The following is a 26,798-nucleotide window of genomic DNA, read 5'->3' on the forward strand; positions in this document are numbered from 1 at the left end:
GCCGCCCAGCTCCAGAGATTCTTGGATGAAACGGATTATCTGGATCCATTTCAGTCTGGTTTCAGGCCTGGTTACGGGACAGAGACAGCTTTGGTTGCCTTGGTGGATGACCTTCGCAGAGAGCTGGACAGGGGGAGTGTGTCCCTGTTAGTTCTACTGGACCTCTCAGCGGCTTTCGATACTATCGACCATGGTATCCTTCTGGACCGCCTTGCTGGGAAGGGACTTGGGGGCACCATGTTATGATGGCTCCATTCCTTTCTGGAGGGACGAACTCAGAAGGTGGTGCTGGGGGACTCCTGTTCGACTTCTTGGCCGTTTATTTATTTATTTATTTATTTAAGCTTATATACCGCCCGACTAGCAACAGCTCTGTGGGCGGTGAACATTAAAAATACAATAAAAATAACACAATACAGTATATCACAATACAAAACTGTACAAAAAACTGTACAGTCTAAAATCAAATTATAATAATTTGAAATTAACAGGAATTAAAATGCCTCAGAGAAGAGAAAGGTTTTAACCTGGCGCCGAAAAGATGATAGTGTCGGTGCCAGGCGCACCTCCTCCGTTGACCTATGGGGTCCCTCAGGGTTCAGTTTTGTCCCCCATATTATTCAACATCTATATGAAACCGCTGGGAGAGGTTGTCCGGGGGTTTGGGGTTCGGTGCCATCAGTATGCGGATGACACCCAACTCTATTTCTCCTTTCCACCTAAAGCCAAGGAAGCTGTCCTGGTCCTGAACCAGTGCCTGGCATCAGTGATGGACTGGATGAGGGCGAACAAATTGAAACTAAATCCAGACAAGATAGAGGTGCTCCTGGTCAGTCGAAGGGCAGATCAGGGAATAGGGATTCAACCTGTGCTGGATGGGGTTACACTCCCCCTGAAGACACAGGTTCGCAGTTTGGGTGTGCTCCTGGACTCAGCTCTGAACTTGGAGGCCCAGGTCTCGGCCGTGGCCAGGAGTGCCTTTGCCCATTTAAGACTGGTGCGCCAGCTGCGCCCGTTCCTGGAAATGCCTGATTTGACTATGGTGATGCATGCCTTAGTTACATCCTGTTTAGACTACTGTAACGCGCTCTACGTGGGGCTGCCTTTGAAAACTGTTCGGAAACTTAAACTGATACAAAGAACTGCAGCCAGAGTATTAACAGGGGCTGGTTACAGGGACCATACAACTCCCTTGTTACAACAGCTCCACTGGCTGCCAGTTTGTTTCCGGTCACAATTCAAAGTGCTGTTTTTGACCTTTAAAGCCATATACGGCCCAGGTCCAGGCTATTTGTCAGACCGTATCTCTCTGTATAAGCCTGCCCGGGCCCTGAGATCTTCAGGAGAGACCCTTCTCTCAGTCCCAACACCCTCGCAAGTGCGATTGGTGGGGACGCGAGATAGGGCCTTCTCAGTGGTTTCTCCTAGGTTCTGGAACTTCCTTCCTAGGGAGGCACAAATGGCCCCCTCCTTGCCATCCTTCCATCGGCAAGTAAAGACTTTTTTTATTCCGACAGGCTTTTGGGATAGAAGGTGTTTAGGATTGGGCTTTACAAGGCTTGTTTTATTGTTTTATATTATTATTTGTATTATTTTAAATTGTTTTTAGATTTTTAAGTGCCTTTTAAGGTTTTAAGGTTGTGCATTGTTTAATTGTATTTTAATTGTATGTTTTTCTATGTTTTTAACTACATGTAGTTTTATTTGTAAGCCGCCCAGAGTTCCAGTTTGGAAAAAGGGCGGGGTAAAAATAAAGTTTCATTCATTCATATATCCAGTCGTGGTTGCTGCACCTCTAAAATAATAATATACAGCTGGAAAAGTTGCAGAAACTGGTGGCCAAAACACTCTAGGGGCTGGAGCAGCTCTCCTTTGTGGAAAGGTTGCGATATTTGGGGCTTTGTAGTTTAGGAAAAGCAGTACCTTTGTAAAAAAGGAAGGACCTGCTAGAGGTTTATAAGACAACGCATGGTGTGCAAAAATTGATAGAGAGAAGTTTTTCTCCTTCTCTTAGTAGTTTAGAATTCGGGGCTGTCCAATGAAACTGATTAGTGGAAGATTCAGGACAAATAAAAGGAAGTACCTCTTCATGTGGTGCATAGTTAAGCCATGGAATTATCTTCCACACAATATGGTGATGGGCAGCATCTTAAGATGGCTTTAAAAGGCAATTATACAGATTCACAGAGGATAGAGCTACCAGTGGGTACTAGTCATGATGACTGTGTTCTTCCTTCAGGATCAGAGGCAGCATAGTTGTTGGGGGACAAGAGCAGAAGAAAGCTATTGTGCTCATGTCTTGCTAGTGGGCTTCCCATAGGTGTCTGTTTGAGCATTGTGGGAAGAGGATGCTGGACTAGGTGGGTTTTCTGGTCTAATCCAGGAAGGCTGCTTTTGTGATGTTTATCACTTTTTAGGCTGCTTCACCTTCGTTGCTTTTGTTTGTAAAAGTCTAGGATTTTTAAGCATGATGGTGGTATTCTGTTTGTCACAGGACTTCGATCTGGCAAGCTGGGGGAGCAATGTGAAGCTGTTGTCCGTTTTCCAAGACTCTTTCAGAAATATCCATTCCCGATTCTAATTAACTCAGCATTTTTAAAGCTAGCTGATGTTTTCAGAGTTGGGTAAGTAACATTGGTTTGTTCCTGATTCTTCAAGTTCAAGCAACTGTGTTTTCAATTCAAATTCAAATGACCTTTTAAAGCCTTTTGTGATTTTGGACTGAGATACCTAAATGACCATCTTCTCCCATGTGAGCCTTGCCTGCTCAGTAAGGATATCGGTAAAGGTCCTTTTGTGTATTTCATAGATGTCTGCAGAACATTTGGTGGAGACCAGGAAGAGAGCCTTCTTGGTAGCAGCATCTAGGCTATGGAACTTGTTCCTGAGGGAAGCTTGCTTTCCCCCTTCTTCTGGCAAAACCTTTCTTTTTTAAGAAGGCTTTTGGGCCATAAGATGTGTTAGCTTTACTGTACTGTGGAATTTTAATGATGTTTCTTTCTGATTATTTAACTTGGTGTTTTTTTTCCTGGAACACTTTTTCCAGAAGAGTTTTGCCACTTCTGGGCCTCTAACGGTGCTTTCCATTGTTATGTTGTAGTCTTTTAGTATTGTTATTTGGTTGGTGTTTCTGAACTGCTAACCGCCTAGGACTTTTCCAGAAAAGGCAGGATCCAAATGTTGTAAATAAAATAAAATATCTTTTGAAACAGAAACAACTTCCTGCGGCTCTGTGTTCTGAAAGTTACTCAGCAGAGCGAAAAACACTTGGAAAAGATCCTGAATGTGGATGAGTTTGTGAAAAGAGTTTTCTCGGTTATTCACAGCAATGATCCAGTTGCTAGAGCGATCACACTGAGGTATGCATATTTATGGGGCAAGAAGAGTCTGCCCAGATTCTATATTCTTGAGACTATTCGGTGACAGCAGGACCTATGATAGGGATGTGCTAGAATTTGACCCAATTCCGATTTGGTACTGAATGTTCCATTAATTCACTTATTTATTATAGTTGCGGATTGGATTTTCATGTAGTGATACTCTGCAGCTATTTTTGGAAATAGATTTTTTTAAAAAATCTGTACCTAAAACATTGATATTAATATAAAGGTTTTTTATTGATATTTCCTCTAGTTTATCAATGTTTCCTTTCAAAATATCGATATTAATAGCAATATATTTTCCCAGGGTGGGGGGAAAGAATTGGTAAAGGCAGCAGCTTACAGACAAAGAACTAACGTGAATCAATACCAGCCTGTTAGGTCAACAGAATTCTTTCAAACTGCCATTGGCCAGCAGATTCCATCTCTAATTTATAAATGTAGGAAGCTGCCTTATACTGAGTGAGCCCAGTACTATTATTTACTGTGGCTAGCAAAAGATCTTTACTGTGTTTCCCAATTTAGTTTCTTTTTAACAAGAGATGGCAGGGACTGAATTTGGAACTTTCTTCATATAATGTTATATCACTGAGTTCTGTCTCCAAGTCTTAGGCTCACCCCGCTTGTCATGTATAGAATGTAATGTTTATATTACATTTATCTGTATGTAGCACTTAATACCAGCTGACTGATGTCCCTGTTTCATTTTCCAGGATGTTAGGCAGTATGGCATCCATAATCCCAGAAAGGAAGAATGCACATCACAGTATTCGCCAGAGCCTGGACTCCCATGACAATGTAGAAGTTGAAGCTGCCATCTTTGCTGCATCTAATTTTTCTGCCCAGTCAAAGTGAGTAGAACCGTTGGTGCCCTTCCATCATTCCTGAGTATTAAAGGAGTACATCCAATTGAATAGTGCTTTATTTACATTATCTTAGTAATCCTTACAACAACCCTGTCAGGTAGGTCAATATTATTTTCCCCACATTGTTGATTGGAGGGCAGCTGAGACTGAGAGACGGTCCTAAATTGGCCTACAATCACTAATTTACTGTTTTATAAATTGTTTCATGATGTCTGTTCTACAAGATCTTTATTTCACTATGAATCATTCTGAGAGCTAAGCTGATAGGTTGTAGTATAAATTTAGAAAATAAATAAATAGTGAGTTCAGGAAGGGGCCATCATAGGAACCAGGAATCTCCTGGTTCATAGCTCTGGCTGCAATCCTCTGTACACATACCTGGAAGCAAGCCCCATTGAACTCAGTGGTACTTACTTGTGCTGCAAAGCATTGTGGTGCATAGGGTTGTGCTCTTAGTTTCTCAGCCACTGTGCAACACTATCTTTCAACTGCAACCTCTGGATATATGTAAATTTCACATTCATTTTGCTCCTTGGAATAGGATTTCAAGCTTATCTGAACACTGGGAGTCAAAAAGATGTAATACTGACACTCATGTGACCATTCTGAACTGTTGGCGCAGAGATATTAACAACTGTAGTGTCAAAATGGTGGCATAGGCAACCTTTGAAAGAGGGTCCCACAAACAAGGTGTTTGTTTATTAGAGACTTTGCAATCTCAAACCAGTCCTTTCCACAAGAGAGTCACAGGAAGCATAATTATATAGTTGTATGGTTTATCTTTTAAGGTGAATGATTCTTGTTTGGCCAATGTTGATTGACAACAGAGAGCCCTAAGTATGGGGAAGACCATTAGTAAAGATCTAGTTCACACAACTGTTGCAGGCCGTACATGGGGCTATTGCTTTGTGTCACCTGCTTTGGTGTTTTCTTCTTGTAATTTTCTTTTGATATTCTTAGCACATATGTTGTTTATGATGCCAGTTGCCAAATATGTCAATGATTGCTAATCAGTTAATATAAAAGCTAACAGTGAATCATAAAAGTGTCAGACTGCCAATCTTTTTATAGTTCATGCAGTTATATGAATGATCTTCCTCCTTCCTGTTCTTGACAGAGATTTTGCTGGAGGGATCTGTAACAAAATCAGTGAAATGATTCAAGGTATGTACATTTTATCCAGTAACTAATGAAAAGCAGTAAAAGATCTTTTGATTTTGTCATAAATAACTATATCCAAACTTTTGAAATGAGTGTTCTTTTATTGTAAAAAAGTGAAAATTTTTACTGTTTGGCTAAAATTTCAGAAGTTGCTACAGAATGTGATGCTCAATCTGAAAACTTGGTGGATAAGAAAGTTTCTCTCTTCTTTCCACAGGGCTGGTTTTTCTTTTGATTTGGCATGTAGCGTTTCTAATACAGTTTTTTGAAGGGAAGTATTATATTTCAAAGGTGGTGTTACACGACAGCAACTCCATTTTTAATTTTCATTTATTTTTCATATGTTAATGGTACAATGAAGGTAAATAAGTGGAACACGAGATGTTAGGTGGTTTGGAAGTCAGTTGACTTCAGTGGGACTGCTGAGTATGACTAACAGTGGATATCCCCCAATGTCTTTTTGTAACTGACTGACTTGAGTGTAACACCTAATTTCACATTATCTATTATTTGTTATTAGTGCTATATTAAATAATAATATATGTGTATGTGGTGCACTGTAGATTGCTATAAGCAAAAAAGACAAGTCTCTACCCCAAGGAGCTTATAGGCCAAATTTCATTATTGCCAGAGGGGCAGGGGATTAAAAAAGTTGAATTGCATAGTCCTTATCCTGTGACTCCAGTACTGAAATTAGTCCTACTGGGTGGTGTTCAACACTAGTCCTTCTTAGAGTAGACCCATTGAAGTGAATGAACATGACTACCTTAGGTTCATTAATTTCAGTGGGTTTACCCTGAGTAGGACTTGGTTGAATGCAACTCACTTTTCTTACCTGCCCCCAGATCTCTGGATTTTCACATTTTATTATAGGCACACTACATGGTGCTGCTGGAATGCTTTCCACCCCAGGGTATTTGATAAGGTTTGTCCTGGAAGTTATTTTTATTTTCATGTACTAGGTTTAGCCACTCCTGTAGACTTGAAGCTGAAGTTGATCCCCATTCTGCAGCATATGCACCATGATGCCAGTCTGGCCTCCAGTGCCCGTCGCCTACTCCAACAACTGGTGACATCCTACCCTTCCACCAAGATGGTCATTGTTACTCTACACACCTTTACCTTGCTTGCTGCCTCTTCTTTGGTTGATATTCCTAAGCAGGTAATGCCTTCATTTTTGCTCAATATTTTCTTTTGAAAGTGCATAGTTTAAGCAATAAATAAAATTATTATGATACAGTTGAAGGAATCTTACTCAGGCACACATGCAAGTGAAACTTCTTAGACTTCATCAGGATTTTCCAAACATTTCAAGTCTTTTTCCTTTTTCTTCTAAAAATAAAAACAGAGGTTTTTAGGAAGCCCAAATCTCTCTTCCTGTCCACATTCTCTGTTGTTTCTTCATTTGTGCAAGATTGCAGAACATCTAGAGCCTGCCTGCTGGACACCTAGGTGGTCCCACAGTGAGTTAACACTCTACAACCATGAAAAACTGTATAAAATAAATAATTTTGATAGTACATGAAGTTCATTAAACCTTTCAGGATTTATCAAATTGTGTCCCTCCACTGGCTCACAGAAATGGCAGCTTTGATCCAGCTGAAGCATCTATTAGTGGAAAGCTGGAGGTGATTTTCATTTATTTCCCCTTCCCTCTAGTCATCCTCCACTCAAGGGGATTGGGGCACCCTTTGGAACAACATGGATGGTGGCAGAGGGGACTGCAGGAGAAAGAGGAAATTTGTGAAAAATCACCTCTCCCTTTTGGCCCATGGAAGCTTCAGCTGCATCAGTGAGCTTTCCATCAGTGGAGGGACATTTAGTCAGATACAACCCTTCATGTTTAGGCTTCTCTCTTGGACATGCATACTTGTTTAGAAATACAAGAAGTAGTCAAAAGTAATTTCATTTGAAACTCTTTCTTACAGATACAGCTCTTATTGCAATACTTGAAGAATGACCCAAGAGAGGCTGTGAAGAGGCTTGCTATTCAAGATCTAAAGTTACTTGCAAATAAAACCCCCCATACATGGAATAGAGAGAATATTCAGGTATTGTAAGTGCTATTTTGTTTGTTTTTGAAACAGAAGCAATGGCCTGCAGTCCAATAAGACCTGTTGAACTCTGTTATTTACTTCTGAGTAAATCTGCTTAGGATATGCTCCATATGTAGTTCTGCTCTGTTCATAACTTTGTCATAAGAGCTGATTTATAGGCCACATTTTATGAGTAGACGAAGCTTCTAAAATTCTGCATGGAACAGCCTTCCAGCACTGTGCTTTAGGGGGTGCTTTAGAGGCGGGGGACACTGACTTGGAGGATTAGGGCAACGAGTTGAGAGAGGAGGGTGAACAGCATGCTCAGCCCCCTGCTCTCCCCACGGAGTTGCAGAGTGAGCTGTCAGACTGCTACTGTGGATACACCCCCTTCGCCTGTGTCGGAGGAGCCGGCTTGTCAGGTTGTGGATCCACAGCCGGGTGCCCAGAGCTTTCCCACGTTGGGACTTCCCACTAGCCCCCACCAGTCAGAGGAAGAAGCTGAGATCCAGCCCCCTTCACCCAGTTCTCAAAGGCTTCTGAGGCGCGAAGAGGAATGGTCGGGGTTAAGGCAGAGCCAAAGACTTTGCGTGAAAGTCAAGCCTTCTTAAGGAGGCGAACGAAGGGAGCGTTCTTGCTGCATCAGTGTCTGTGGCTGTGAAGATGCTTAGTCAGAGTTGGTAAGGGCAATAGTTCCTAGAAAGCTTAGTTAGATGAATGAGTTGTAGAGCCTTTCATAGAATCATAGAATAGTAGAGTTGGAAGGAGCCTATAAGGCCATCAAGTCCAACCCCCTGCTCTGTGCAAGAATCCAAATCAAAGCATTCCCGACAGATGGCTGTCCAGCTGCCTCCTGAATGCCTCCAGTGTTGGAGAGCCCACTACCTATCTAGGTAATTGATTCCATTGTCATATGGCTCTAACAGTTAGGAAGTTTTTCCTGATGTTCAGTCGAAATCTGGCTTCCTGAAACATGAGCCCGTTATTCCGTGTCCTGCACTCTGGGATGATTGAGAACAGATCCCAGCCCTCCTCTGTGTGACAACCTTTCATGTTTTTTTGTGTACACCGCCCTGAGAGCTTGTTGCTATAGGGCGGTTTAGAAATGCAATTAATAAATAAATAATAAATACTTGAAGAGTGCTATCATATCTCCCCTCAGTCTTCTCTTCTCCAGGCTAAATATGCCCAGTTCTTTCAGTCTCTCCTCATAGGGCTTTGTTTCCAGTCCCCTGATCATCCTTGTTGCCCTGGTCTGAACCTGTTCCAGTTTGTCTGCATCCTTCTTGAAGTGTGGAGACCAGAACTGGATGCAGTATTCAAGATGAGGCCTAACCAGTGCTGAATAGAGGGGAACTAATATTTCGTGCGATTTGGAAACTATACTTCTGTTAATGTAGCCTAATATAGCATTTGCCTTTTTTGCAGTCACATCGTACTGTTGGCTCATATTCAGCTTGTGATCATCAACAATTTCAAGATCCTTCTCACATGTCGTATTGCTGAGCCAAGTATCCCCCATCTTATAACTGTGCATTTGGTTTCTTTTTCCTAAATGCAGAACTTTACATTTATCCCTGTTGAATTTCATTCTGTTGTTTTCAGCCCAATGCTCCAGCCTATCAGGGTCCCTTTGAATTTTGTTTCTGTCTTCCATGGTATTAGCTGTGCCCCCCAATTTGTATCATCTGTAAATTTGATAAGCATGCTCTGTACCTCCTCATCCAAGTCGTTAATAAAAATGTTGAAGAACACTAGGCCCAAGACCGAGCCCTACTCATTACTTCCGCCCAGTTTGAGAAGGAACCATTGATAAGCACTCTTTGCGTACGATTCTGGAGCCAACTGTGGATCCACCTGATAGTTGTTCCATCCAGCCCACATTTAGCTAGCTTGCTAATCAGAATATCATGGGGCACTTTGTCAAAAGCTTTGCTGAAGTCGAGGTATATTATGTCCACAGCATTCCCACAGTCTACAAGGGAGGTTACCCAATTAAAAAATGATATAAGATTGGTTTGGCAGGATTTGTTCTTCATAAATTTGTGTTGGTTCCTAGTAATCACTGCATTGTTTTCAAGGTGCTTACAGATTGACTGCTTTATAATTGCTCCAGAGTTTTTCCAGGGATTGATGTTAGGCTGTCTGGTCTGTAGTTCCCTGGTTCCTCCTTTTTGCCTTTTTTGAAGATAGGGACAACATTAGCTCTCCTCCAGTCATCCGGCACTTCACCAGTTCTCCATGATTTCGCAAAGATAATAGACAGAGGTTCTGAGAGTTCTTCAGCCAGCTCCTTCAATACTCCAGGATGCAGTTTATCGGGCCTTGCTGATTTGAACTCGTTCAAAGTGATTAGGTATTCCTTGACCATATCTCAATCTCAAGCTCCAATCCTGCCCCTTCTACTTCATGTTTCCCGGGAGGGTCACAGACCCTTTTTGGGGAGAAGACTGAGCAAAAGTAGGAATTGTGGACTTCTGCCTTTTCTTTGTCATCTGTTATCATTTTGCTATCCTCATTGAGTAGCTGTGCCACCATTTCTTTTCTCTGTCTTTTACTATGGACATACCTGAAGAAAGCTTTTTTTGTTGCTTTTAGCATCCCTTGCTAGCCTCAGCTCATTTTCAGCTTTAGCCTTCCTGACACCATCCCTGCAATTCCGTGATACCTGCCTGTACTCTTCCTTTGTGGCCTGGTCTTCTTTCCACTTCCTGTATGTGTCCTTTTTTGTTTTCAGGTCCTCTAAGCTTTTTGTGAAGCCACATTGGCTTCTTCTGCTGTTTCTCCACTTTTTTCCTTGTTGGAATTGCTTGTCGTTGTGTTTTCAGAATTTCCTTTTTTAGAAACTCCCACCCATCTTGGACTCCCTTTCTCATTAGGGTGCCTTGCCATGAAACCGTACTTACAATTGTTCTGAGTTTATTAAAATCAGCTTTCCTGAAGTCCAAGGTGCGCGTATGGCTACTCTCAGCTTTTGCTTCCTGTTAAAATCAAGAATTCAAGTATGGTGTGGTCACTTTCCCCCAGAGTTGCCGTACCTGCCACTTCATGCACCAAATCATCCCTATTGTTTAGTTATCCAAATTATGTTATATGTATAATAGGCTAAAAACCGCCTGTTTCCCACTTGTCTAGAGCTTCCCCAAAGCTATTCTGAGCTGCTGTATTATCACAGCATGTTCACAACTATTCAGGAAAAAGCTGAGCTTTGAAGCACCTTCGGGGAGGGAAGTAAAAGGTCAGTTTGGTTAGAAAAAAAAATCCCCTTAGAGCCTAAAGATAGAACGTGGTAAGTGTGTTTTTGTGGGGGAGGGAGAAACTGAGACAATAGGTGTTAGGCAAGCAGTAGGACTTGGAAATTGTCTGAAAAAGTCCAAGAACCTAGAGTACGGAGTTGAGGGGAAGAGTCACTGAAGCAAGGGCAAAATAAGAAGTCAGCTGATGTGTCATGTGGGCAAGACAGATGAAGGAAGCAGAGGCCTGAACAAATGATGGGTTAAAGTAATAGGAAATTACAGAAAGGGGAAACTTAACCTAGGAAGCTGCCTTATACTGAATCAGACCCTTGGTCCATCTTGCTCAGTATGTCCACGCTACATGCCAGCGGGGTCTCTCCCAGCTCTACCTGGAGATACCAAGGATTTAACCCAGAACGTTCTGCATCCAAGGCTCTACCACTGAGCTGTGGCCCTTCGTCTCCGATCACTGTTTCTTAAGGAAAAAAACCTCACACAGGACCTGGGGCAGGAGGGCTTTGTGGTGTTTGCATGAAGGGAATTTGGAAGCTGGGGGACTGAAGGCCAGGGATCTGTGCAGCAAGGTCAAGAGGTGGAGCATGCATTTGAGAATTGAGCTAACTAGCCAAATCTCTAGGTGTAGGTCATTGGTTGAGACAGATTACCTATTTAGGTGAGAACTTTTTTCATTTTGCTGTATTCTCCCATGGCTAATGATGTGAAACAAAGGTACATGTCAGCTGCAATGTTATTTAACATGGTTTTCTTTGTTTTGGCTGTGCTCAGTGGAGCATAGAAAAGTTCTATCAAGAGGCATTGCAATGCAGACAGATGGTGGTATTTTAAATCTGCTATTTTCAGGCTGAAAGTAAAGGCTAGAGAAAAATAACTGGTGATACACCTTCTGCTGACAACTCTGTTTTGTGCTTTCACTCCTCACTGTATTGAATTCTGTCAGACGCTCCTGCTCTGTTCTGCAGAACATTTTGATGGCTCATAAAATCCTGTGACTGTGGTGCAGCGTGGTGTGACATGGCTCTTGATTTTTCAGTTGTCATTGATCATAAGTGTGGGGTGTGCTTCTAATATTGTTTTGTATGTAAGCAACACCTGATTCTCTTTATAAGATCTGTCCAGAGGAACATGGTGAGGAGCAATCTCAAAACACATGGGCTTTAGCACTTTTTAGAATTGTGACTGCATTTATTTATGTGTTCTATTTGTTTAAATTTATATTCTGCACCTTGAGCATAAAATGCTGTCCAGGTGGCGTTTGGCCCCTGTGTGACCCCTGTTCCTCCAGCCGTGATACAGGGGCTACCAGGCTGCAGCTGCTCAAAATTTCCAAGTGATCTAAGGTAGGGGTAATTGGCAAGGGAGCTCAGGTCCAGATTAGGGCTGCCAGATGGAAAGAATGAGGCATTCATTTGCATACAAAAGCTCTGCAACCTACTTTTCATGCATTATGGCTAGGGATTTGATGAACCTTGCCTTTAAGCACTAGTCTGATAGTCATAGGTGACTAGGAATTGCATACACATGAAGGAGTGAGTTGGTGGAGGGCTGGAGTACTCTGTCTCCTCTCTGTGCACAGTGTAGAAACGAAGCAGGATACTAGAGGAGGAAGATGCAAATCTCCATGTGATATGTCATGTCCAAGTTGTTAAGTGATGTATGTCTTGGAAAGCTGGATGTTCATTTCATTTTATTTTGGTTAATATGATGAAGGAAGGATCTTGAGAAGATGAAAACATTGTGGCTGGACTGGTGGAAGATGGCTTACTTTATTATTTGAATATGCTGCTGAGGACTTGCTTTGAGGTAGGGTTCAAAGCTGAGCAAATATAACTGGCCCTCATAGATCTGGGAAGAAGATAGGGCCTGTGTAATTGAGTTTTGTTTCTGTGATGTGGCAGGTGGATTCCCCAGTAATTCTACCTTTGGTCACTGTTCTGAAGATTTATTAAGGAATTCCATCATTCTGGTAAAATGTCGATAGTATGGTTTCCTCATAGAAAACCAGAGGAAGTGGTGGGAAAATATGACAGATGAGTGCAAGTCCTTATCTTTCCCATGAGATTTATTCTGATTGCTGAGATCAGTACTAGTGCAGTATTGCTTGTTTTAAAAGAGGAAATGCCCATTAAAAAAAAAAAACACTCTACAGGCACAATCAGATTTCACTTTTAGTTTTCTCAGTAATAATTTCTGGTTTTGCATGAATTAAACTCCATTTTTTAGTTTGCGAGAGTTCCAAATGACTAGGAGAATATTGTTTTTTTCTCTCTCCAGCATTTCATGATGGAACAAATGTAATTTCTCTAGAGAGTTTTGTGCAACACTTGATGGAAAGCAAATCCATTAATGAATTGCTAGAGGTGGGGGAAATTCTATTGAAGGCTGTTATTTTGTCTTAATTGATTGCCCTTGTTGAACAGTCTACACTCTGTTCATTTTCTGCATATTCAAAATGTGAGCGTCTTCAGAATTTTGTTGTGTTTTTAAATCAGCCTTTCCACACTCTTTGATCTGGATGAAACCAAAATTGGGACAGATTTGTCTGACTCTTTTTGGCCTTCTTCTCCTTCCCCACACATATGTTGGTTCAGCTAATTTTACTGCCTTCTCCTTCGGCCCTTTTTTCCTTTCTACCAAATCCAGTCTTTGCCAAAGGATTCTTAATTCTGTAAAAATCCAAATATGCTGGCTAGAATAGATTATTCCAATTCGGTGCCAAAAAAATCCTTTGCATGCTTTATTCCACATGGATGCTATCATGTCTAGGTGTAGTTTTGTTTATTTTGTACAAAGAGAAAAAGTCCTTTCATTTCATCTCCCCCCTCCCCTTTTATTAGGCTGCTACTAAAAATATCACATTTTCAGAACAAACACACACAGGTCAATATTTTGTAAGCAATACTACTCTTCAAGGAAGACTTAATTCCTTAATATTTTCCCTGGCTGTGAAATAGTGTAATTAGAAATATAACTTTTCCTACCTGCCAGCAGCTGCTGCTACTAGTTAAGGACAGATAGATTGCCAGCACTTCTTTTTCAGACTCCCATATTCCTAAGGATGTGTGGGCCACTAGGATATGTCAGAGACTGAAAAAACTAGACATTTGTACAATACAAAGAGCAAACTTTTCAACCACTGTCTTATGTCCCTGTTCTCACTTTTTTTTTACCCCAAATGACGTGTTACTTAAGTGAGAAACCTTTCATCTAGATAGGGATAGGGACTATGAATATATTCAGTCATACCTGAACCATAAATCATGATGTCATGTTAATGGATGATGTGCATAGGATTTTATTTTGCCTGCTGTTGCAGCACAGAGAAGGTTATCATGATTTTTTATCATGACTTTTAATTTTTCCTAATTGTAAGCTATATACTTGCACTTAATGGCATTTTCTTTCCTAATATGAATGGATGGGAAATTGCAAGCTGGCAATTAAGCTCAAAAACTTAGTGAAGTGCATAGTGCACAGATTCTCATTTCTGAGAGTAGCTTCTAGGACTAATTTCATAGTGGCACGTTGATCGCCAATGACATGCGTGGGTGAAGCAGCCATTACAAGTGAGAAACAGCACAGGTAGAGCTTTTCTGGCACCTTGCATAACCTTGAGGAGGAGCTGGCATGATGTGATGACTAAGAATGTGAGCTGTGAGCCCAGAAGCTCCCAGTTATAGGGGGCTATTCAGTGCATTTGTTCCATCACCGCAGAGGCCTTTGGCTGCACAATGGACTTCCTCTGCTCTCCCTATATGCCCCCTGAATATGTTTCTGGGGTTCCTAAATCTGTTCTGGGAGGATGCATGGCCTGTGTGGGCAGAGGAGGATAGGAGAGTTCTGTTAGGCAAATGGAAATCTTTGTGTTAGCAGAATGCATGCATTGGATACAGCCCAAAGTCTCATCATATAGAATCGTAAGGTGGTATCCAACTAAGCATTTGGGGGATTTAAGGGGGTGTAAGGGGGAAGAAGAGGCCAGAGAAGTTCTATTGCACAGCTGAAACTGTGGAACTGTTTAGTTGGATACCACCCACAGAGTTTTAAACCTGGAAGGGTTTTTGGAGACTATGCAGTCCAATTCCTTATTCAACAGGTATCCAGCCTCTGTTTAAATACCTCCAGAAAATGAGAGCCCATCACCTCCTGCGGTGGTCTTTTCCACTATCAAACAGCTCTTTGCATTAGGAAGCTTCTCCTAATATTAACTGAAATCCTTTGCTTGTGGCTTCTACCCACTCATTTTGATCCTGCCCTCTGGAGCAACAGAGAGCAAGTCTGCTCCATCTTCTCACAGGGAGTCTTAGGCAAGATGCTGCTGCTCAGCATCCACTCCCCCACCTACTATATGGGGATAATATTGATCAACTTTATAGGGTTATTATAAGGAGCACTGAGAGAATGTGTGTGAAAAGCACTTTGAACACCCAGGCACTATATAATTGCTAAGTGTAATATTTTGGGTGAAATCCAACATAGTGCTGAGGCAAGTGTTCCATCAGCATAAGAATTTCTGTTTTGCAATGAAACATTCTTTCCCTCTCCTCCCACATGTTTTCCAAACCTGCTCTAGGGGTTCCTCCAATCCTCTGGGGCAGATCTGGGGAGGGTGCGGGGGGAGGGAGGGAGGGAAAGTCCTGTTGCGCAAGCAGAAATCATTGCGCTAATGGGATTTGTTAGTAGATATTGCTTATTGTTACACATTCAAATTCTTTTCAGTGGAGATGCTTCACATGCTCAGCCATGTGAAGTGATGTATGTGTAGGGTTGCCATATTGCCCGGTTAGCCAGGTTTTACCTGGATTCTATGCATGCCACCCAGCGCCCTGCTAGCCCCTTAGGTGGCCCGGATTCTCAGCTTTAATTTTTTTTAAAAAAAGTTTCTAGGTGGTCCGGTTCTCGAGATATGCATAAAAATGTCAGCTGCCCCCCGACTGTTAAATCTTTCTTTAAACAGTACTGTATAGCACTTCCTAGCTTTAACCCCGCCTGTTCAGGATTGCAGCCAATCAGGGATTGTGTTTCAGTTTCATTGACCTGAGGCAGCGTCTAGAAAACAAAATGGTGGTTTCACCCCGTTTATCTGAAAATCTCATAAATTGGGTAAGTATATACATTTCAGTTTTTTTTCATCTTGTGTGCTGGAGTCAGATCTTGGGCAGTGTTTTGAAAACCTTCCCATTGCTTGCTTTTTGTAAAAGCAATGCTAATCCCATATGCCCAGAGTAAATCCCATTGAATTCAATAGGACTTACTTTTGAGTAGACATGGTTATGAATGTGCTCAAAATCAATGGGACTTTGGAGTGAATGTAAAAAAGAATTGTGTTTGTGTTCTAACTCTTTCTGCCCCCTTCTCCAGTCCTATTTTAAAGCAAGTAGGCAGGGCTTACTTAGGTATTACAATTTTTATTCTGTAGGAAACTAATACTGATTTTTTTAAAACTAATACTGATTTTTCTGCAATGACCAACTGGTTTGACAATCAACTATTATATGGGCTGTATGTATTTATACATCTGCAGTGTGTGCATGTGTGTGTATGGAGTCTTTCCGACACCCCTGTGAGGTAGGGTTGGAAACCAAGGCAGCTCACAACAAGAAATAAAGCCATTTAAAATCCAATAAACATAAAAACAAGTATAAACAGTTGCAAAACAGCGTAAAGTGGCATGATTCGGAATTTTGGGTTGTGTGAATGAAGTTGCTTATCACTTGAGGTTACGGTTCTGTCCCTGTTTTGAGTAAGTTCCACTGAATACACTGGGACTTGCTTCTGAATAAATAAACCTAGGATTGCACTATAAATATCTTTACAGTTTGTGTAAATAATAAATATATTTGATAGTCATGCTTATATAAATATTTCTTCATTTATCATATTTTTGGTTTTTGGTTAGGAATCCTGACTGGTTGTGAGATGCTTAGTTTTTTGCCTTACTCATAGGAATCTTGTGGTTGGTATGGTATTACATTTAGGAAAGTGTTACTGCCTTCTGTGTTTTTTTTTTCCTATTTGCATTTCACTTATCTTTAACCTCACTCCGTTACAGCCATAGAAGCAACAGCAGCATATGCAAGATAATTAACTCCCATTAGTGATAAGAACAAGAATTTATAATTATTATTTCAATTAAAACAAGAGGCTTATCAATACTTTGAAGAGGACCAGATATTTATTTTGTTTCTGAGCCCAGGACTGGGTCTTTCATGATGCCCGGGGGGGGGGGGAAGTAGTCGATAAGACAGACATCCTGGCATTGATAATCTAATTAGCAAGGTATGTGTGGGGTTGTTGCACACTTCCAGGCCTAGTTTCATTTTGAGTATGGAGGTGGAACCTGTGTAGATGTGGTTGATCAAAGGGAGAAGAAATTTTGAGTTAAGCAAAGCTCTGCTTTTATAAAACCTAAGAAACATACAGATACTTTGAATGTCTGAGTGCCTGCACCAGTGGAATACTGGAGGAACTTGTAAAACTTGCTGCAACAGTATTTAGAACTGAGCATGTGGTGTGAAAGACTCCTTTTCCTAACATTTTGGCTTCTTGTTTTTCTCCACCCACCACATCTTTGAAATATATCGTATATGGTTAACCGTACTGCTGCCCTGACTTACTTTATGTTTGTTGCTATTTTGTGTTTTTATTATGTTTTTATATTGATTGTGTATTTTTATTGTTTTTATTATATTTGTAAGCTGTGCTGAGCTCTGTTTAACAGCAAAAGGGCAGGATATAAATTCTCTTAATAAATACTCCATAGTGTTGGAAACTAGAGTCTAGGCATTTAAGGCTGAAAATGTTGCTTTTAAAAAAATTTTTCTCACATCTTTCCCCAGTTTTTGGTGGTAATTCCTAGGCACAAAAACAAAACAACTGGACAATCCAAATATTAATATGCAAATATTTGCATAATATGCAAATAATATGCAAATAATTTGCACGATATGTAAATACTTTACATAATATGCAAATTAACCTGCCCGGATTTGTGTAACTGGAATATGGCAACCCTATGTATGTGTATGCATGCAAATCATCTGTGATTAACAGACATTGATGATTTTTTAATTATTTCTTTTCTCGTGTGGAAAGTGGTTTCCTTGTACTAAAATTACTCTGTCTCTTGGATTTTAGGCACTCTGTGAATCTGCTCTTCAAACGCCGTATGACAGCTTGAAACTAGGCATGCTGTCTGTAATTTCCACACTGTCGGGAACAATAGCTATCATACAATACTTCAGCATTGCTCCAGGTATGAATAAATTAGATTGGTCCAATTTTGGCATGCTTTCATTTTTCTTATTGTTGCAGGCATTATAATATAAGTGGTGCTTTTCAGCCTTTTCAACACTGTTAATGTTGAAAAGTGTGGTGTTTTTTGGAAGGCACTGAAATGGTTCAAAAACTGCAGATCTGATTTTAATCACATTGTAGGACTATGATAACAACTGAAATTATAAACTGAGAATCTAGTTCTGTACTATAGCTGCCTCCCATTTCAGTATTCTTAGACACCCCACTTCTCTGTGTAGACTCATTCCTAAACCCTGCACTGCTCTTACACAAATTAATATGATAGACAAGAAGACTGGTGGTGGAATATATTGCTTATCTTTTTAAGTAGCTTGAGTACCTCGATTTCTGTTTTGGCTGCACACAACATTGTATCCTAACAAAATTGCTTGAACCTTTTGATTGAAAACATATTAGTGTGCAGGGCTGATTTAAACCATCTTCAGTGCTCCAGCCACATAAGATGGTCTAGATTAATTAGATTCACTAGCAAAGACAATGCTGAGAAAAACAGAAGGGAGTAGAAAAAGAGGAAGGCCAAAAAAGAGATGGATTGATTCCATCAAGGAAGCCACAGACCTGAACTTACAAGAGATGCTACTGGAGGTTGTTGATTCATAGGGTTGCCATAAGTCGTAATCGACTTGAAGGCATATAACAACAACAACAACAATAGATTAATTAGAATGTTGGTGCCATCTGTGATTTGAGTCTTGATTTAGTTTATGTGAAGTCCTGTTGATTTTATCGGGGTCTAAAGCTGCTTATCTTTGGTAGTCCTTTGAGTTTGAATGAATAATCGGTTGTCTTTGTATTGTGCTCTTCCTCCAAACTCAGACCAGCATATTAACCTTGCAACAAGCCTCTGAAGCCAGGTAGGCTGAGAAATAGTAAGGTACCCAAGGCCATCCAGCAGATTTTTTTTCTGTAAAGGTGGGAGGTACCTACCATTTTACTTACAAATAAAATAGAGAGAGTGATTGAATATAGGATATATTCCAGTGGTTGGAGCTTGGATATTTGGCTTTGGACAGTGGCCACATGACTGATCTGAGTGTCTTGGAAGAACAGTACAGTTCTGCACGGGTTCCACAATTTTAACCCACTAGCCAACATTATTTGTAGTCTTCTCTAGGCCCTCCCTCCTCTAAGACCTCTGTGCACACTGCTTTGCTCATGAATAAAACAACTTGGGCCTTGCCCTCACCCTGGTACCACTGCCATGAGCAAAGCACCTGGGTGGGAGGGACAGAGTCATATTTTACCCCTTTTGGGATTTAGAGAAGCCCAAAAGTGGCATGAGTACCCCTTCCCCTGTCCCTCTGGAGGCACTAAGGAAGGAGCAAGTTGTGAGAAGGACTCCTGCTGCTACTTGCCTTCCTGAAAGCCTTGCCACTTGTGTAGACTGATGAGCTACACCAGTCTTAATTCCTAGCTAATGAAACACTTGTAACTTAGAGTCTTTCACAAACTCACAATTGGACGTCAGGCAATGATTCAAATAGGACCATCATCCTGTTTTGCCTTGCTCTTAAACTGTGGAAAAGAAAGGCTGTACGTAATGCTTTGCTATTTAGAAGTAACCCACTATGTCTCACTTAGGAACAGCAGCTTCTACAGCAAGATCATCTGATCTAGTCAAACTAGCACAAGAATGCTGTTACCATAATAATCGGGGGATTGCAGCTCATGGAGTGCGAATTCTGACAAATATAGCTGCTTCCTGCCAGGAAAAAGGTAATTCAAAGAGTGGGTAGTGTGCTGAACATAGTACGTCTCTCCATGTTTGGTGTAATGTGCTCTGTTTTCCTTTGGAAACAAACTAAGCTGCTGTGACATGTTACCTTTGCTGCTAAACTTGACAGCTCAAGTAAATATTCTTAACTTCTGCTGTTTTCTATTGCTTATCTGATATTTTGTTGGAATGAGAGCTATGCATGGCTACCTGGCTTTCCTAATATAAATCAGCACATTGCTCTTAATTTGAAGCTTCCATGTATAAATCTGTATTTGAAACCACTTGGGCCATTTCCCATCTTTTGAGCTTTGTTCAACATTTCTTATGGTTTACGGCAGTGGTAGCCAAAGGTATGCTGCTAGACTCCCAACATCCCTGGCCATTGACTGAGGCTGATGAGAATTGGAGTCCAACATCATTAGTAGGGCATCATGTTGGCTATTCCTGGAATCAAGTACCATTTTTAAATTGATATAGACAAGTGGTTAAATGTATGGGGAAGAAAAGGACCTAAAGCCACTTCTCCACATTGACCTCAGACAGGGACAAGCAGAGGATCGGACCTTATCAAATTTGTCTTCTCTTCCATCTCAGGACTCAGGTTCCCAGCAACCAGCTAACCATTAGAGAATTTTCCTCAGCCATTGCTATGCCAGTTCTAAATGTGGCAGACAAACCATGTGTGCCCCCAAGCCCTCCAATAAACATTCTGAGGCCTCCTGTCCCAATGGGGTTGGGGACTGCATCCTTGTTGCCATGGCAACCGAGTAACTATTCCTTGTCTGCTGCCACCCAACAGCAATGATAAGCTATGGCTTTGTTGTCCCAGCAACCAGGGCCTGCTCTCTGCCATCCTGCTTTCCTGCAGTTTTTCTGGGGTTGCCCCTATAGGGGCCATGTCTCCTAGCCTTTCCTCACAGAATAACTACTAGGCTGCCAAGCTTTAGTAGCATCCTATTTTATCTTGTCCTATTTTATGGGATCAATTTCCAGTTTTGAGGCCTGAGGATGTGGACAAGGTACTTGCTGCTGTGCAGCCTGTTACTTGACCTGTCAGCTCTTGTGCATCATGGTTGATTAAAGCTAGCCAGATGGGTTTGACTGGCTCGAGCCAGGGAGTGGTATATTCATCATTGCATGATGGAGTGGTGCCTTTGCCTTGACAGAGGAGGTGGTGTGACTATTAGTTAAGAGAACTTCCTGGATCCAGAGTTTCCCCCCCCCAATTACTGCACAGTTGCTAATACTTCTTTTTGGGTAAGTTGCTTGAGAGAGTGGCAGTGGTTTAGCTGTAGGCATTTTTGGAAGAAACTGATTAATCTGGACCCATTTGATTCTGGATTCAGGCCTGATTTTGGGACAGAATCTGCCTTGGCTGCCCTGGTGGATGATGTTCTTTGGGGGAGGGAGCACCCCTGTTCATCTTGCTGGGCTTTTTATACCACTAACAGTGGCTTTCTCCTGGTTTGTCTGTGTGAGCTGGGGTCACTATATTACTATAGATTGACTTTTACCTACAGAGATGGTTCCAGAGTGTAGGATTGGGTGACTGATGCAGTCAGTCCCCCAACAGTTGAGCCAAGGAGTGCTGCAAGGCACTATATTTCCCCAATGGAATTTAACATCCATATACAGCTATTGAGGACAATCATTAGGCATTAAGTGTAACCAATATGCAGATGACACAGAGAAATAGAACTGAGTATCATCTGAGTCAGGAAAGATTATGCATGTCCTTACCTAGTGCCTGGAGACTGCAATGGGCGGAATGAGAGCTAATAATCTGAATCCTGACAAGGCAGGGAACGTTATGGGTAGATGGTTCTGGAAATTAGGATGCTTACCTGTTCTGGACTAAGTCGTACTCTCTCCAGTGGAGAAGGTATGTAGTCTGGGAGTAATCCTAGATCTAGATAATGAGGCCCAGGTGCTCAAATATCAGTTGGTATGACAGTTACTCCTGTTCCTGTACAGGGATAGCCTCTCCTCTATGGTCCACACATCAGTAACCTCACACCTTGATTACTAGGCTCCTGTTGGGAGGAAGGGCGGGACATAAATCTAATAAATTAATAATGCCCTCTATATGGGGCTGCCCTGGTGTGTGTTTTGGAAGCTGCAGCTAGTGCAGAATGCTGTAGCCAAAATCTGGCTATGCACATGTTACACCTGTGCTTAGGCATCTGCGCTGGTTACCTATTTGCTACTGAGCCAATTTCAAAGTTTCATAATTGACATACAAAGCCCTAAACATCTTGGGACCAGGATACGTAGCAGACCATTTTGCCTATTACAGGTCACATCAGTCTTTGCGTTCCTCAGAGGAAACCCTGCTGACTATAAATGGCTTGAGAATTATTATCTAGAAACCCATGTAAATAGGTCTTTTCAGTTGTAGCACCAACCATCTGGAATATTCTCCCAAAAGAGATTTGGGAAGCTGCATTGATTGAATTTTATAAATGTGTGTTAAAGATTCTGTTTACTCTGGTCTTTCCTGATGTTTAGGCAGGGTTATTCTGTTCAGCTGCTGATTGTTGGTAACTGATGAATTTTTAAAAAATGTATTTGTTTTCTGATTTTGATTTGTAATATTTTATGATATTTGCAAACCATTTAGAGATTTTTTTTCTATCACTTTTCAGCCTTTTGGATAAAAAGAAGTGTGATTTTCCCCCTAAAAATATTAAGCAGTAAATAAATAAAATGATTCAAAACTTTAATTGCAGATTAGGATTTATTTGCTGATTAATCAGTGGGGCTGAGCTTGAAGGGTGCCACCACTGTGTGGGCTGCACAGACATCCTACTCTTGTCTCTTTATGCCCATTTGATGAAAGTGACATTTAAAGATAGTGTTGCCTTCTAGTTTATAGGCACATCTAATAGTTATGCTATGTTTTTCATAACGCCAGTATGGCCTGCTTAACAACAAGAAACGCATGCAAGCTAGAACTGACAGCATTTCGTAGGAACATAGGAGGCTACTTTAAACTGAGTCAGACCATTGGTCCATCTAGCTCAGTATTGTCCACACTGATTGGCAGCAGCTCTCCAAGGTTTCAGGCAGGAGTCTCTCCCAATTGTACCTGGAGATGGCAAGGATTGAATCTGGGACCATCTGCATGCAAAGCAAATGCTTTACAACTGAGCTACACCCTGTCCCTTTCAGTTTTTGTGTTTTGAACCTGATAGAACGTGAATTTGTTTGTATTTGAAACTCTTTTGGCTGTGCTATATTACTGTAGCAAGATGTGTTCTATATTCCACATTTCCAAATCTATATAACAGAAAGTCTTCTTGGCCTCTTTCACAGTTATGAGGACCACAGTGACTAGTATGAAAAGAATAAGGAATAAAAGTGTTAATTATTTGTCCTAGATCTTTTGCCATTGGAGCAAGATGCAGTCTTTGGCCTCGAATCCCTTCTTGTTCTTTGTAGCCAAGTCAGCAGTCCAGGTACTCAAGCAACTTTAAAGGTAAGCGTTGTATTCTTCCCATCCTCCCATTTGTCTACCATATTAATTTATGGAAGAGGAGTGGAGGTTTTAGGTAGTTATAGTGGAGATACTTTGTTCCTGGTCTGATTAATTACAGGAGGTCACCTTTCATGTTTAAAAGTGGAAATATATGCCCAAGCATTACACAATGTACACAAATCAAGGTCAGGACTCAAGAACTTAGCAAGTTCTGAAAGTGGGATCTTGGGAAGCATTAGTGAGGTGTCTTATGTATGTGCTGCCACTAATTTCTGGTCAAAGAGAGAACTGCAAGAAAACTAACCAGATCCAGATGCTTAATATTCCACAGCAGGAAACCTGGCGAGCTCTGCCCTCAAAAGACCTTCCAGGTCAGGCCTGCTTCCTGTCCTGAACAATACAGGGATGCAACTTGCTGCTGCTTCCCCTTGGCACAAACCCACTGGTGGCCTCATCCTACCTGCCTGGCCTTTGCCGCTGCTGCTTCTTATCTCACCCAGCATTTGCGTTTCTCTGTTTTTGGGACCACTCCATATAAGGAAAGAGTAAGATCTGATGATCAAATGAGATCATGGGGACCAAGTGGTCAGAAAAAATTATATTTATTTATTTATTGAATTTATTAGTCACCCACCTGGCTGGTTATCCAGCCACTCTGGGCGATGTACAAAATAGACATACAAATACATTAGACATTAAAAATCTGAGAACAATGATAATAAAAACACTCGAAACAAATGAATGCATTGCTTATTTCACTTAGATGTTCCATACAATAAGTAGTAGTAATATTATATGCTTTGACTATACATACCCTCAGTCGTGTCTATGTAAAAACGGGGTTGGTGGATGATTGAAGCAGAGATGGAACTTAGAGTGCTGTCCTGTGTTTACTGAGGCATGCATCTCATTGAGTTTTGTGAGATTTCCTTACAAGCATGCGTAAGAGTGCAACCCTAAATTTCTTTATTAGAGAGCTTTTGAATGGAACTTGGTTCTCAGTAAATGGGTTTAGGATGGCAGCAAAAGATTTACTCAGCAGCCTAGTTTAGAGGTAATGCTAAACCATTATTTGTATCCCCCCTACACTTTTGGCCTGGCTGTGAGGAGGAAATTAGAAGCATCAATTTCTTGTAACATTCAACCTGGGAACTCTGGTTAAACTATATGGTTGGTTGAAAAATGTCAGGATCATAAACCACAGTTTGATCATGACTTGTTTCAATAACTCATAGTTTAAGCTAACCTCAGTTTATCCTTTTCAGACATAACCAGCTCAGCTTCATTCTAAATCTAGAAGCAGCAGATGCTTCGCAATCTTCTTGCAGCTGGCAAAAGGAAGAGAAGGAAGGGGACAGTCCAGGAACCCGAGCACTAAATTAAACAGCACTAAACTATGGTTTAGTATTATAGCTGAACTGGGCCAGTGTTTTTCAGGTGGGAGATGAACAGATTCTGTATCTACATTATAAAAATTAGCCTGTAACACTGAAGAATTATTCCTCTGAATCCCCACCCTGCAATGTTCTTTGTTTTATAATGTTTGACAGTTTGATAGAATGCCTCTCTATTTTTTGCTTTCTTTATTTTGTAGCTTCTTGATTACATAAACGATGTGACCAAAAATGAGTATCCTCTGACAGACGTGTAATGAATGCTGAAAAGGTGTTGTTTGTTTCAATGCAGATAGCACTCACTTGCATGGTGAAGCTAGCCAAGTGTCGCCCCCATCTGAGCCAATCCATTGTTGAGTCCTTGTTGACACAGCTGCACAGTTCTCAAGATGCTGCCAGGATCCTCATGTGTCATTGCTTGGCAGCTATTGCCATGCAGTTACCGGTCTTAGGAGATGGAATGCTGGGAGACCTCATGGATCTCTATAAAGTGATTGGAAGATCTGAGTCTGATAAACAGCAAGAGCTTTTGGTAAGGCACGTTGATTCCAGAATACTGTTCTTCATAACAGCTAGACCTGGGTAGAATCAGATTGAATAACTGTTTTGTAAATGGCTAGTATAATGTGTTGTAGCTTGACAGTGCACATAAAAGTCAACTTGCTGTACTTGTAAATGCAGTGTAAAGCATGATGTCTTTACAAGGTTGCTGTATTTTTGCGCTCTTCTCATAATGTGTGGTGTATGGAAATGTGACCTTGAACTCACGAGAGAGTTAACAGCACATTATGGCAAACCATTGGTTAGTATTCACTGCTAGTCCTACTCAGAGTAGGCCCATTGAAGTTAACAGGCATGACGATCTTAGGTTAATTTCAGTGGGTGTACTCTGAGCAGGAGTTAGTTGAATACAACCCATAATGTTAACATGTGATTGAAAGCATATCTTGCGTTCAGTGCAGGATAGGTCTGTCAGTGGCTGCCACAGCTGTGAGGCTCAAAAAACAAGCTCTGATTTCAAAGCTGATAAGTTTCTAGCAGATTTGAGGGATTAACTTCTTATGAAGTTTCTAGATATTGTCTGAATGTTAGCTGTCAGTAGACAAATGTGTTTCTAGGTAAGGTGCTAGAATGATGGACTATGGCTTTTAAATTAATGAATGATGTCACTAAACACCTTGCATTGCTATGAAGTGAGTGTGATGATTGAAAAAGGTGTATTTATGTAGCGCTTACACACTAGGCATTTTACAGTCTGAGAATAGGGGAAAACAGAAGGGCCTTGCCTGAAAGTGTACAGTCAAAGAAACATAAGATGTATAAAGAGAAATGGAAGTGATACTGAATTAAGTTCAGCACAAGAAGAGATTTGCAGTGCAGGAAAATCTGTCTGCGAAACCATGAGAAGATTGGTATTGAAGATTTTTTGCATACCAGGAAAGAGAGAAGTAGAAATGTCAAAGATACAGACAACCAAGAAAAAAGAAAGCAGGAGAGACCACAGATGTATGCTGGGACTTTTAATAAGGAGACATGATAGAATGGGAAGGGATTCCCAGCTGAAGAACGGATGAAAGGTGAAGCAGGTGAATTGAATGATTTTAGAAACAAAGGAGACCAGTGCCGTTGATAGTACAGAGGAGTGGCATGTTAAAGCTATAAACTTAAGTGAGCATTAAACAGATGCTTGTAGTATTCAGCTAATAAAGGAAAACTGAAAAGCCTGCATCTGAGATCTACAACATGTTTACTCAGGAGTAAATCCCATTGATCTCAATGTGACTTTTTGCTAAGGAAGTTTGCAGCCTTATTATTCTGTAGTCCAGTAGGTGGCACTTGTTTTACATGGATGATCAGCTTGGTCTGGAAATGACAGATACTGTAAAAAGCATTACATTTTCCACTGTGGCTGTGGACACACACAGCAGTTTAAAGTGGATTTGATGCATCCCACGTGTGCTTTTTTTGATGTCGTCCACACAATAGTGTCCTCATCCAAGTGATCCCCCCCAATTTAATCCAGATTGTCCCAGTCTACAGATAATAAGGTAGTGAAGGGGGTAAAAACCAACATATTGCATAGTATCCAACTGTGGACATATTGAGGCACACTGTATGGGCTGGTGTTTCTTTATGTGCATGGTACTGTTTTTGCTGGGTATTATCTATCACCACACTTCTTACTTCTGTTGGCA

At 41.1% G+C, this 26,798-nt stretch overlaps 1 protein-coding gene across 3 annotated transcripts in view; it reads left to right on the forward strand.

The window, feature by feature from the left end:
- INTS7 (integrator complex subunit 7) overlaps positions 1-26,798 on the forward strand; it is a 64,124-nt gene that overhangs the window by 4,100 nt on the left and 33,226 nt on the right. For all 3 annotated transcript variants that reach the window (XR_009762416.1, XM_061625268.1, XM_061625267.1), the window contains exons 2-11: positions 2,495-2,624; positions 3,213-3,359; positions 4,094-4,231; positions 5,364-5,410; positions 6,370-6,569; positions 7,336-7,458; positions 17,835-17,952; positions 19,596-19,730; positions 23,112-23,209; positions 24,896-25,135. Coding sequence is in view for 2 of the 3 variants with exons in the window: in XM_061625268.1 (XP_061481252.1) it covers positions 2,495-2,624; positions 3,213-3,359; positions 4,094-4,231; positions 5,364-5,410; positions 6,370-6,569; positions 7,336-7,458; positions 17,835-17,952; positions 19,596-19,730; positions 23,112-23,209; positions 24,896-25,135 (1,376 nt within the window). In the remaining variant the exon portion in view is untranslated. The remainder of the gene's footprint in view (positions 1-2,494; positions 2,625-3,212; positions 3,360-4,093; positions 4,232-5,363; positions 5,411-6,369; positions 6,570-7,335; positions 7,459-17,834; positions 17,953-19,595; positions 19,731-23,111; positions 23,210-24,895; positions 25,136-26,798) is intronic.

This window comes from Rhineura floridana, chromosome 4, assembly GCF_030035675.1.
Source record: "Rhineura floridana isolate rRhiFlo1 chromosome 4, rRhiFlo1.hap2, whole genome shotgun sequence".
NCBI classification, from domain to species: Eukaryota; Metazoa; Chordata; class Lepidosauria; order Squamata; family Rhineuridae; genus Rhineura; species Rhineura floridana.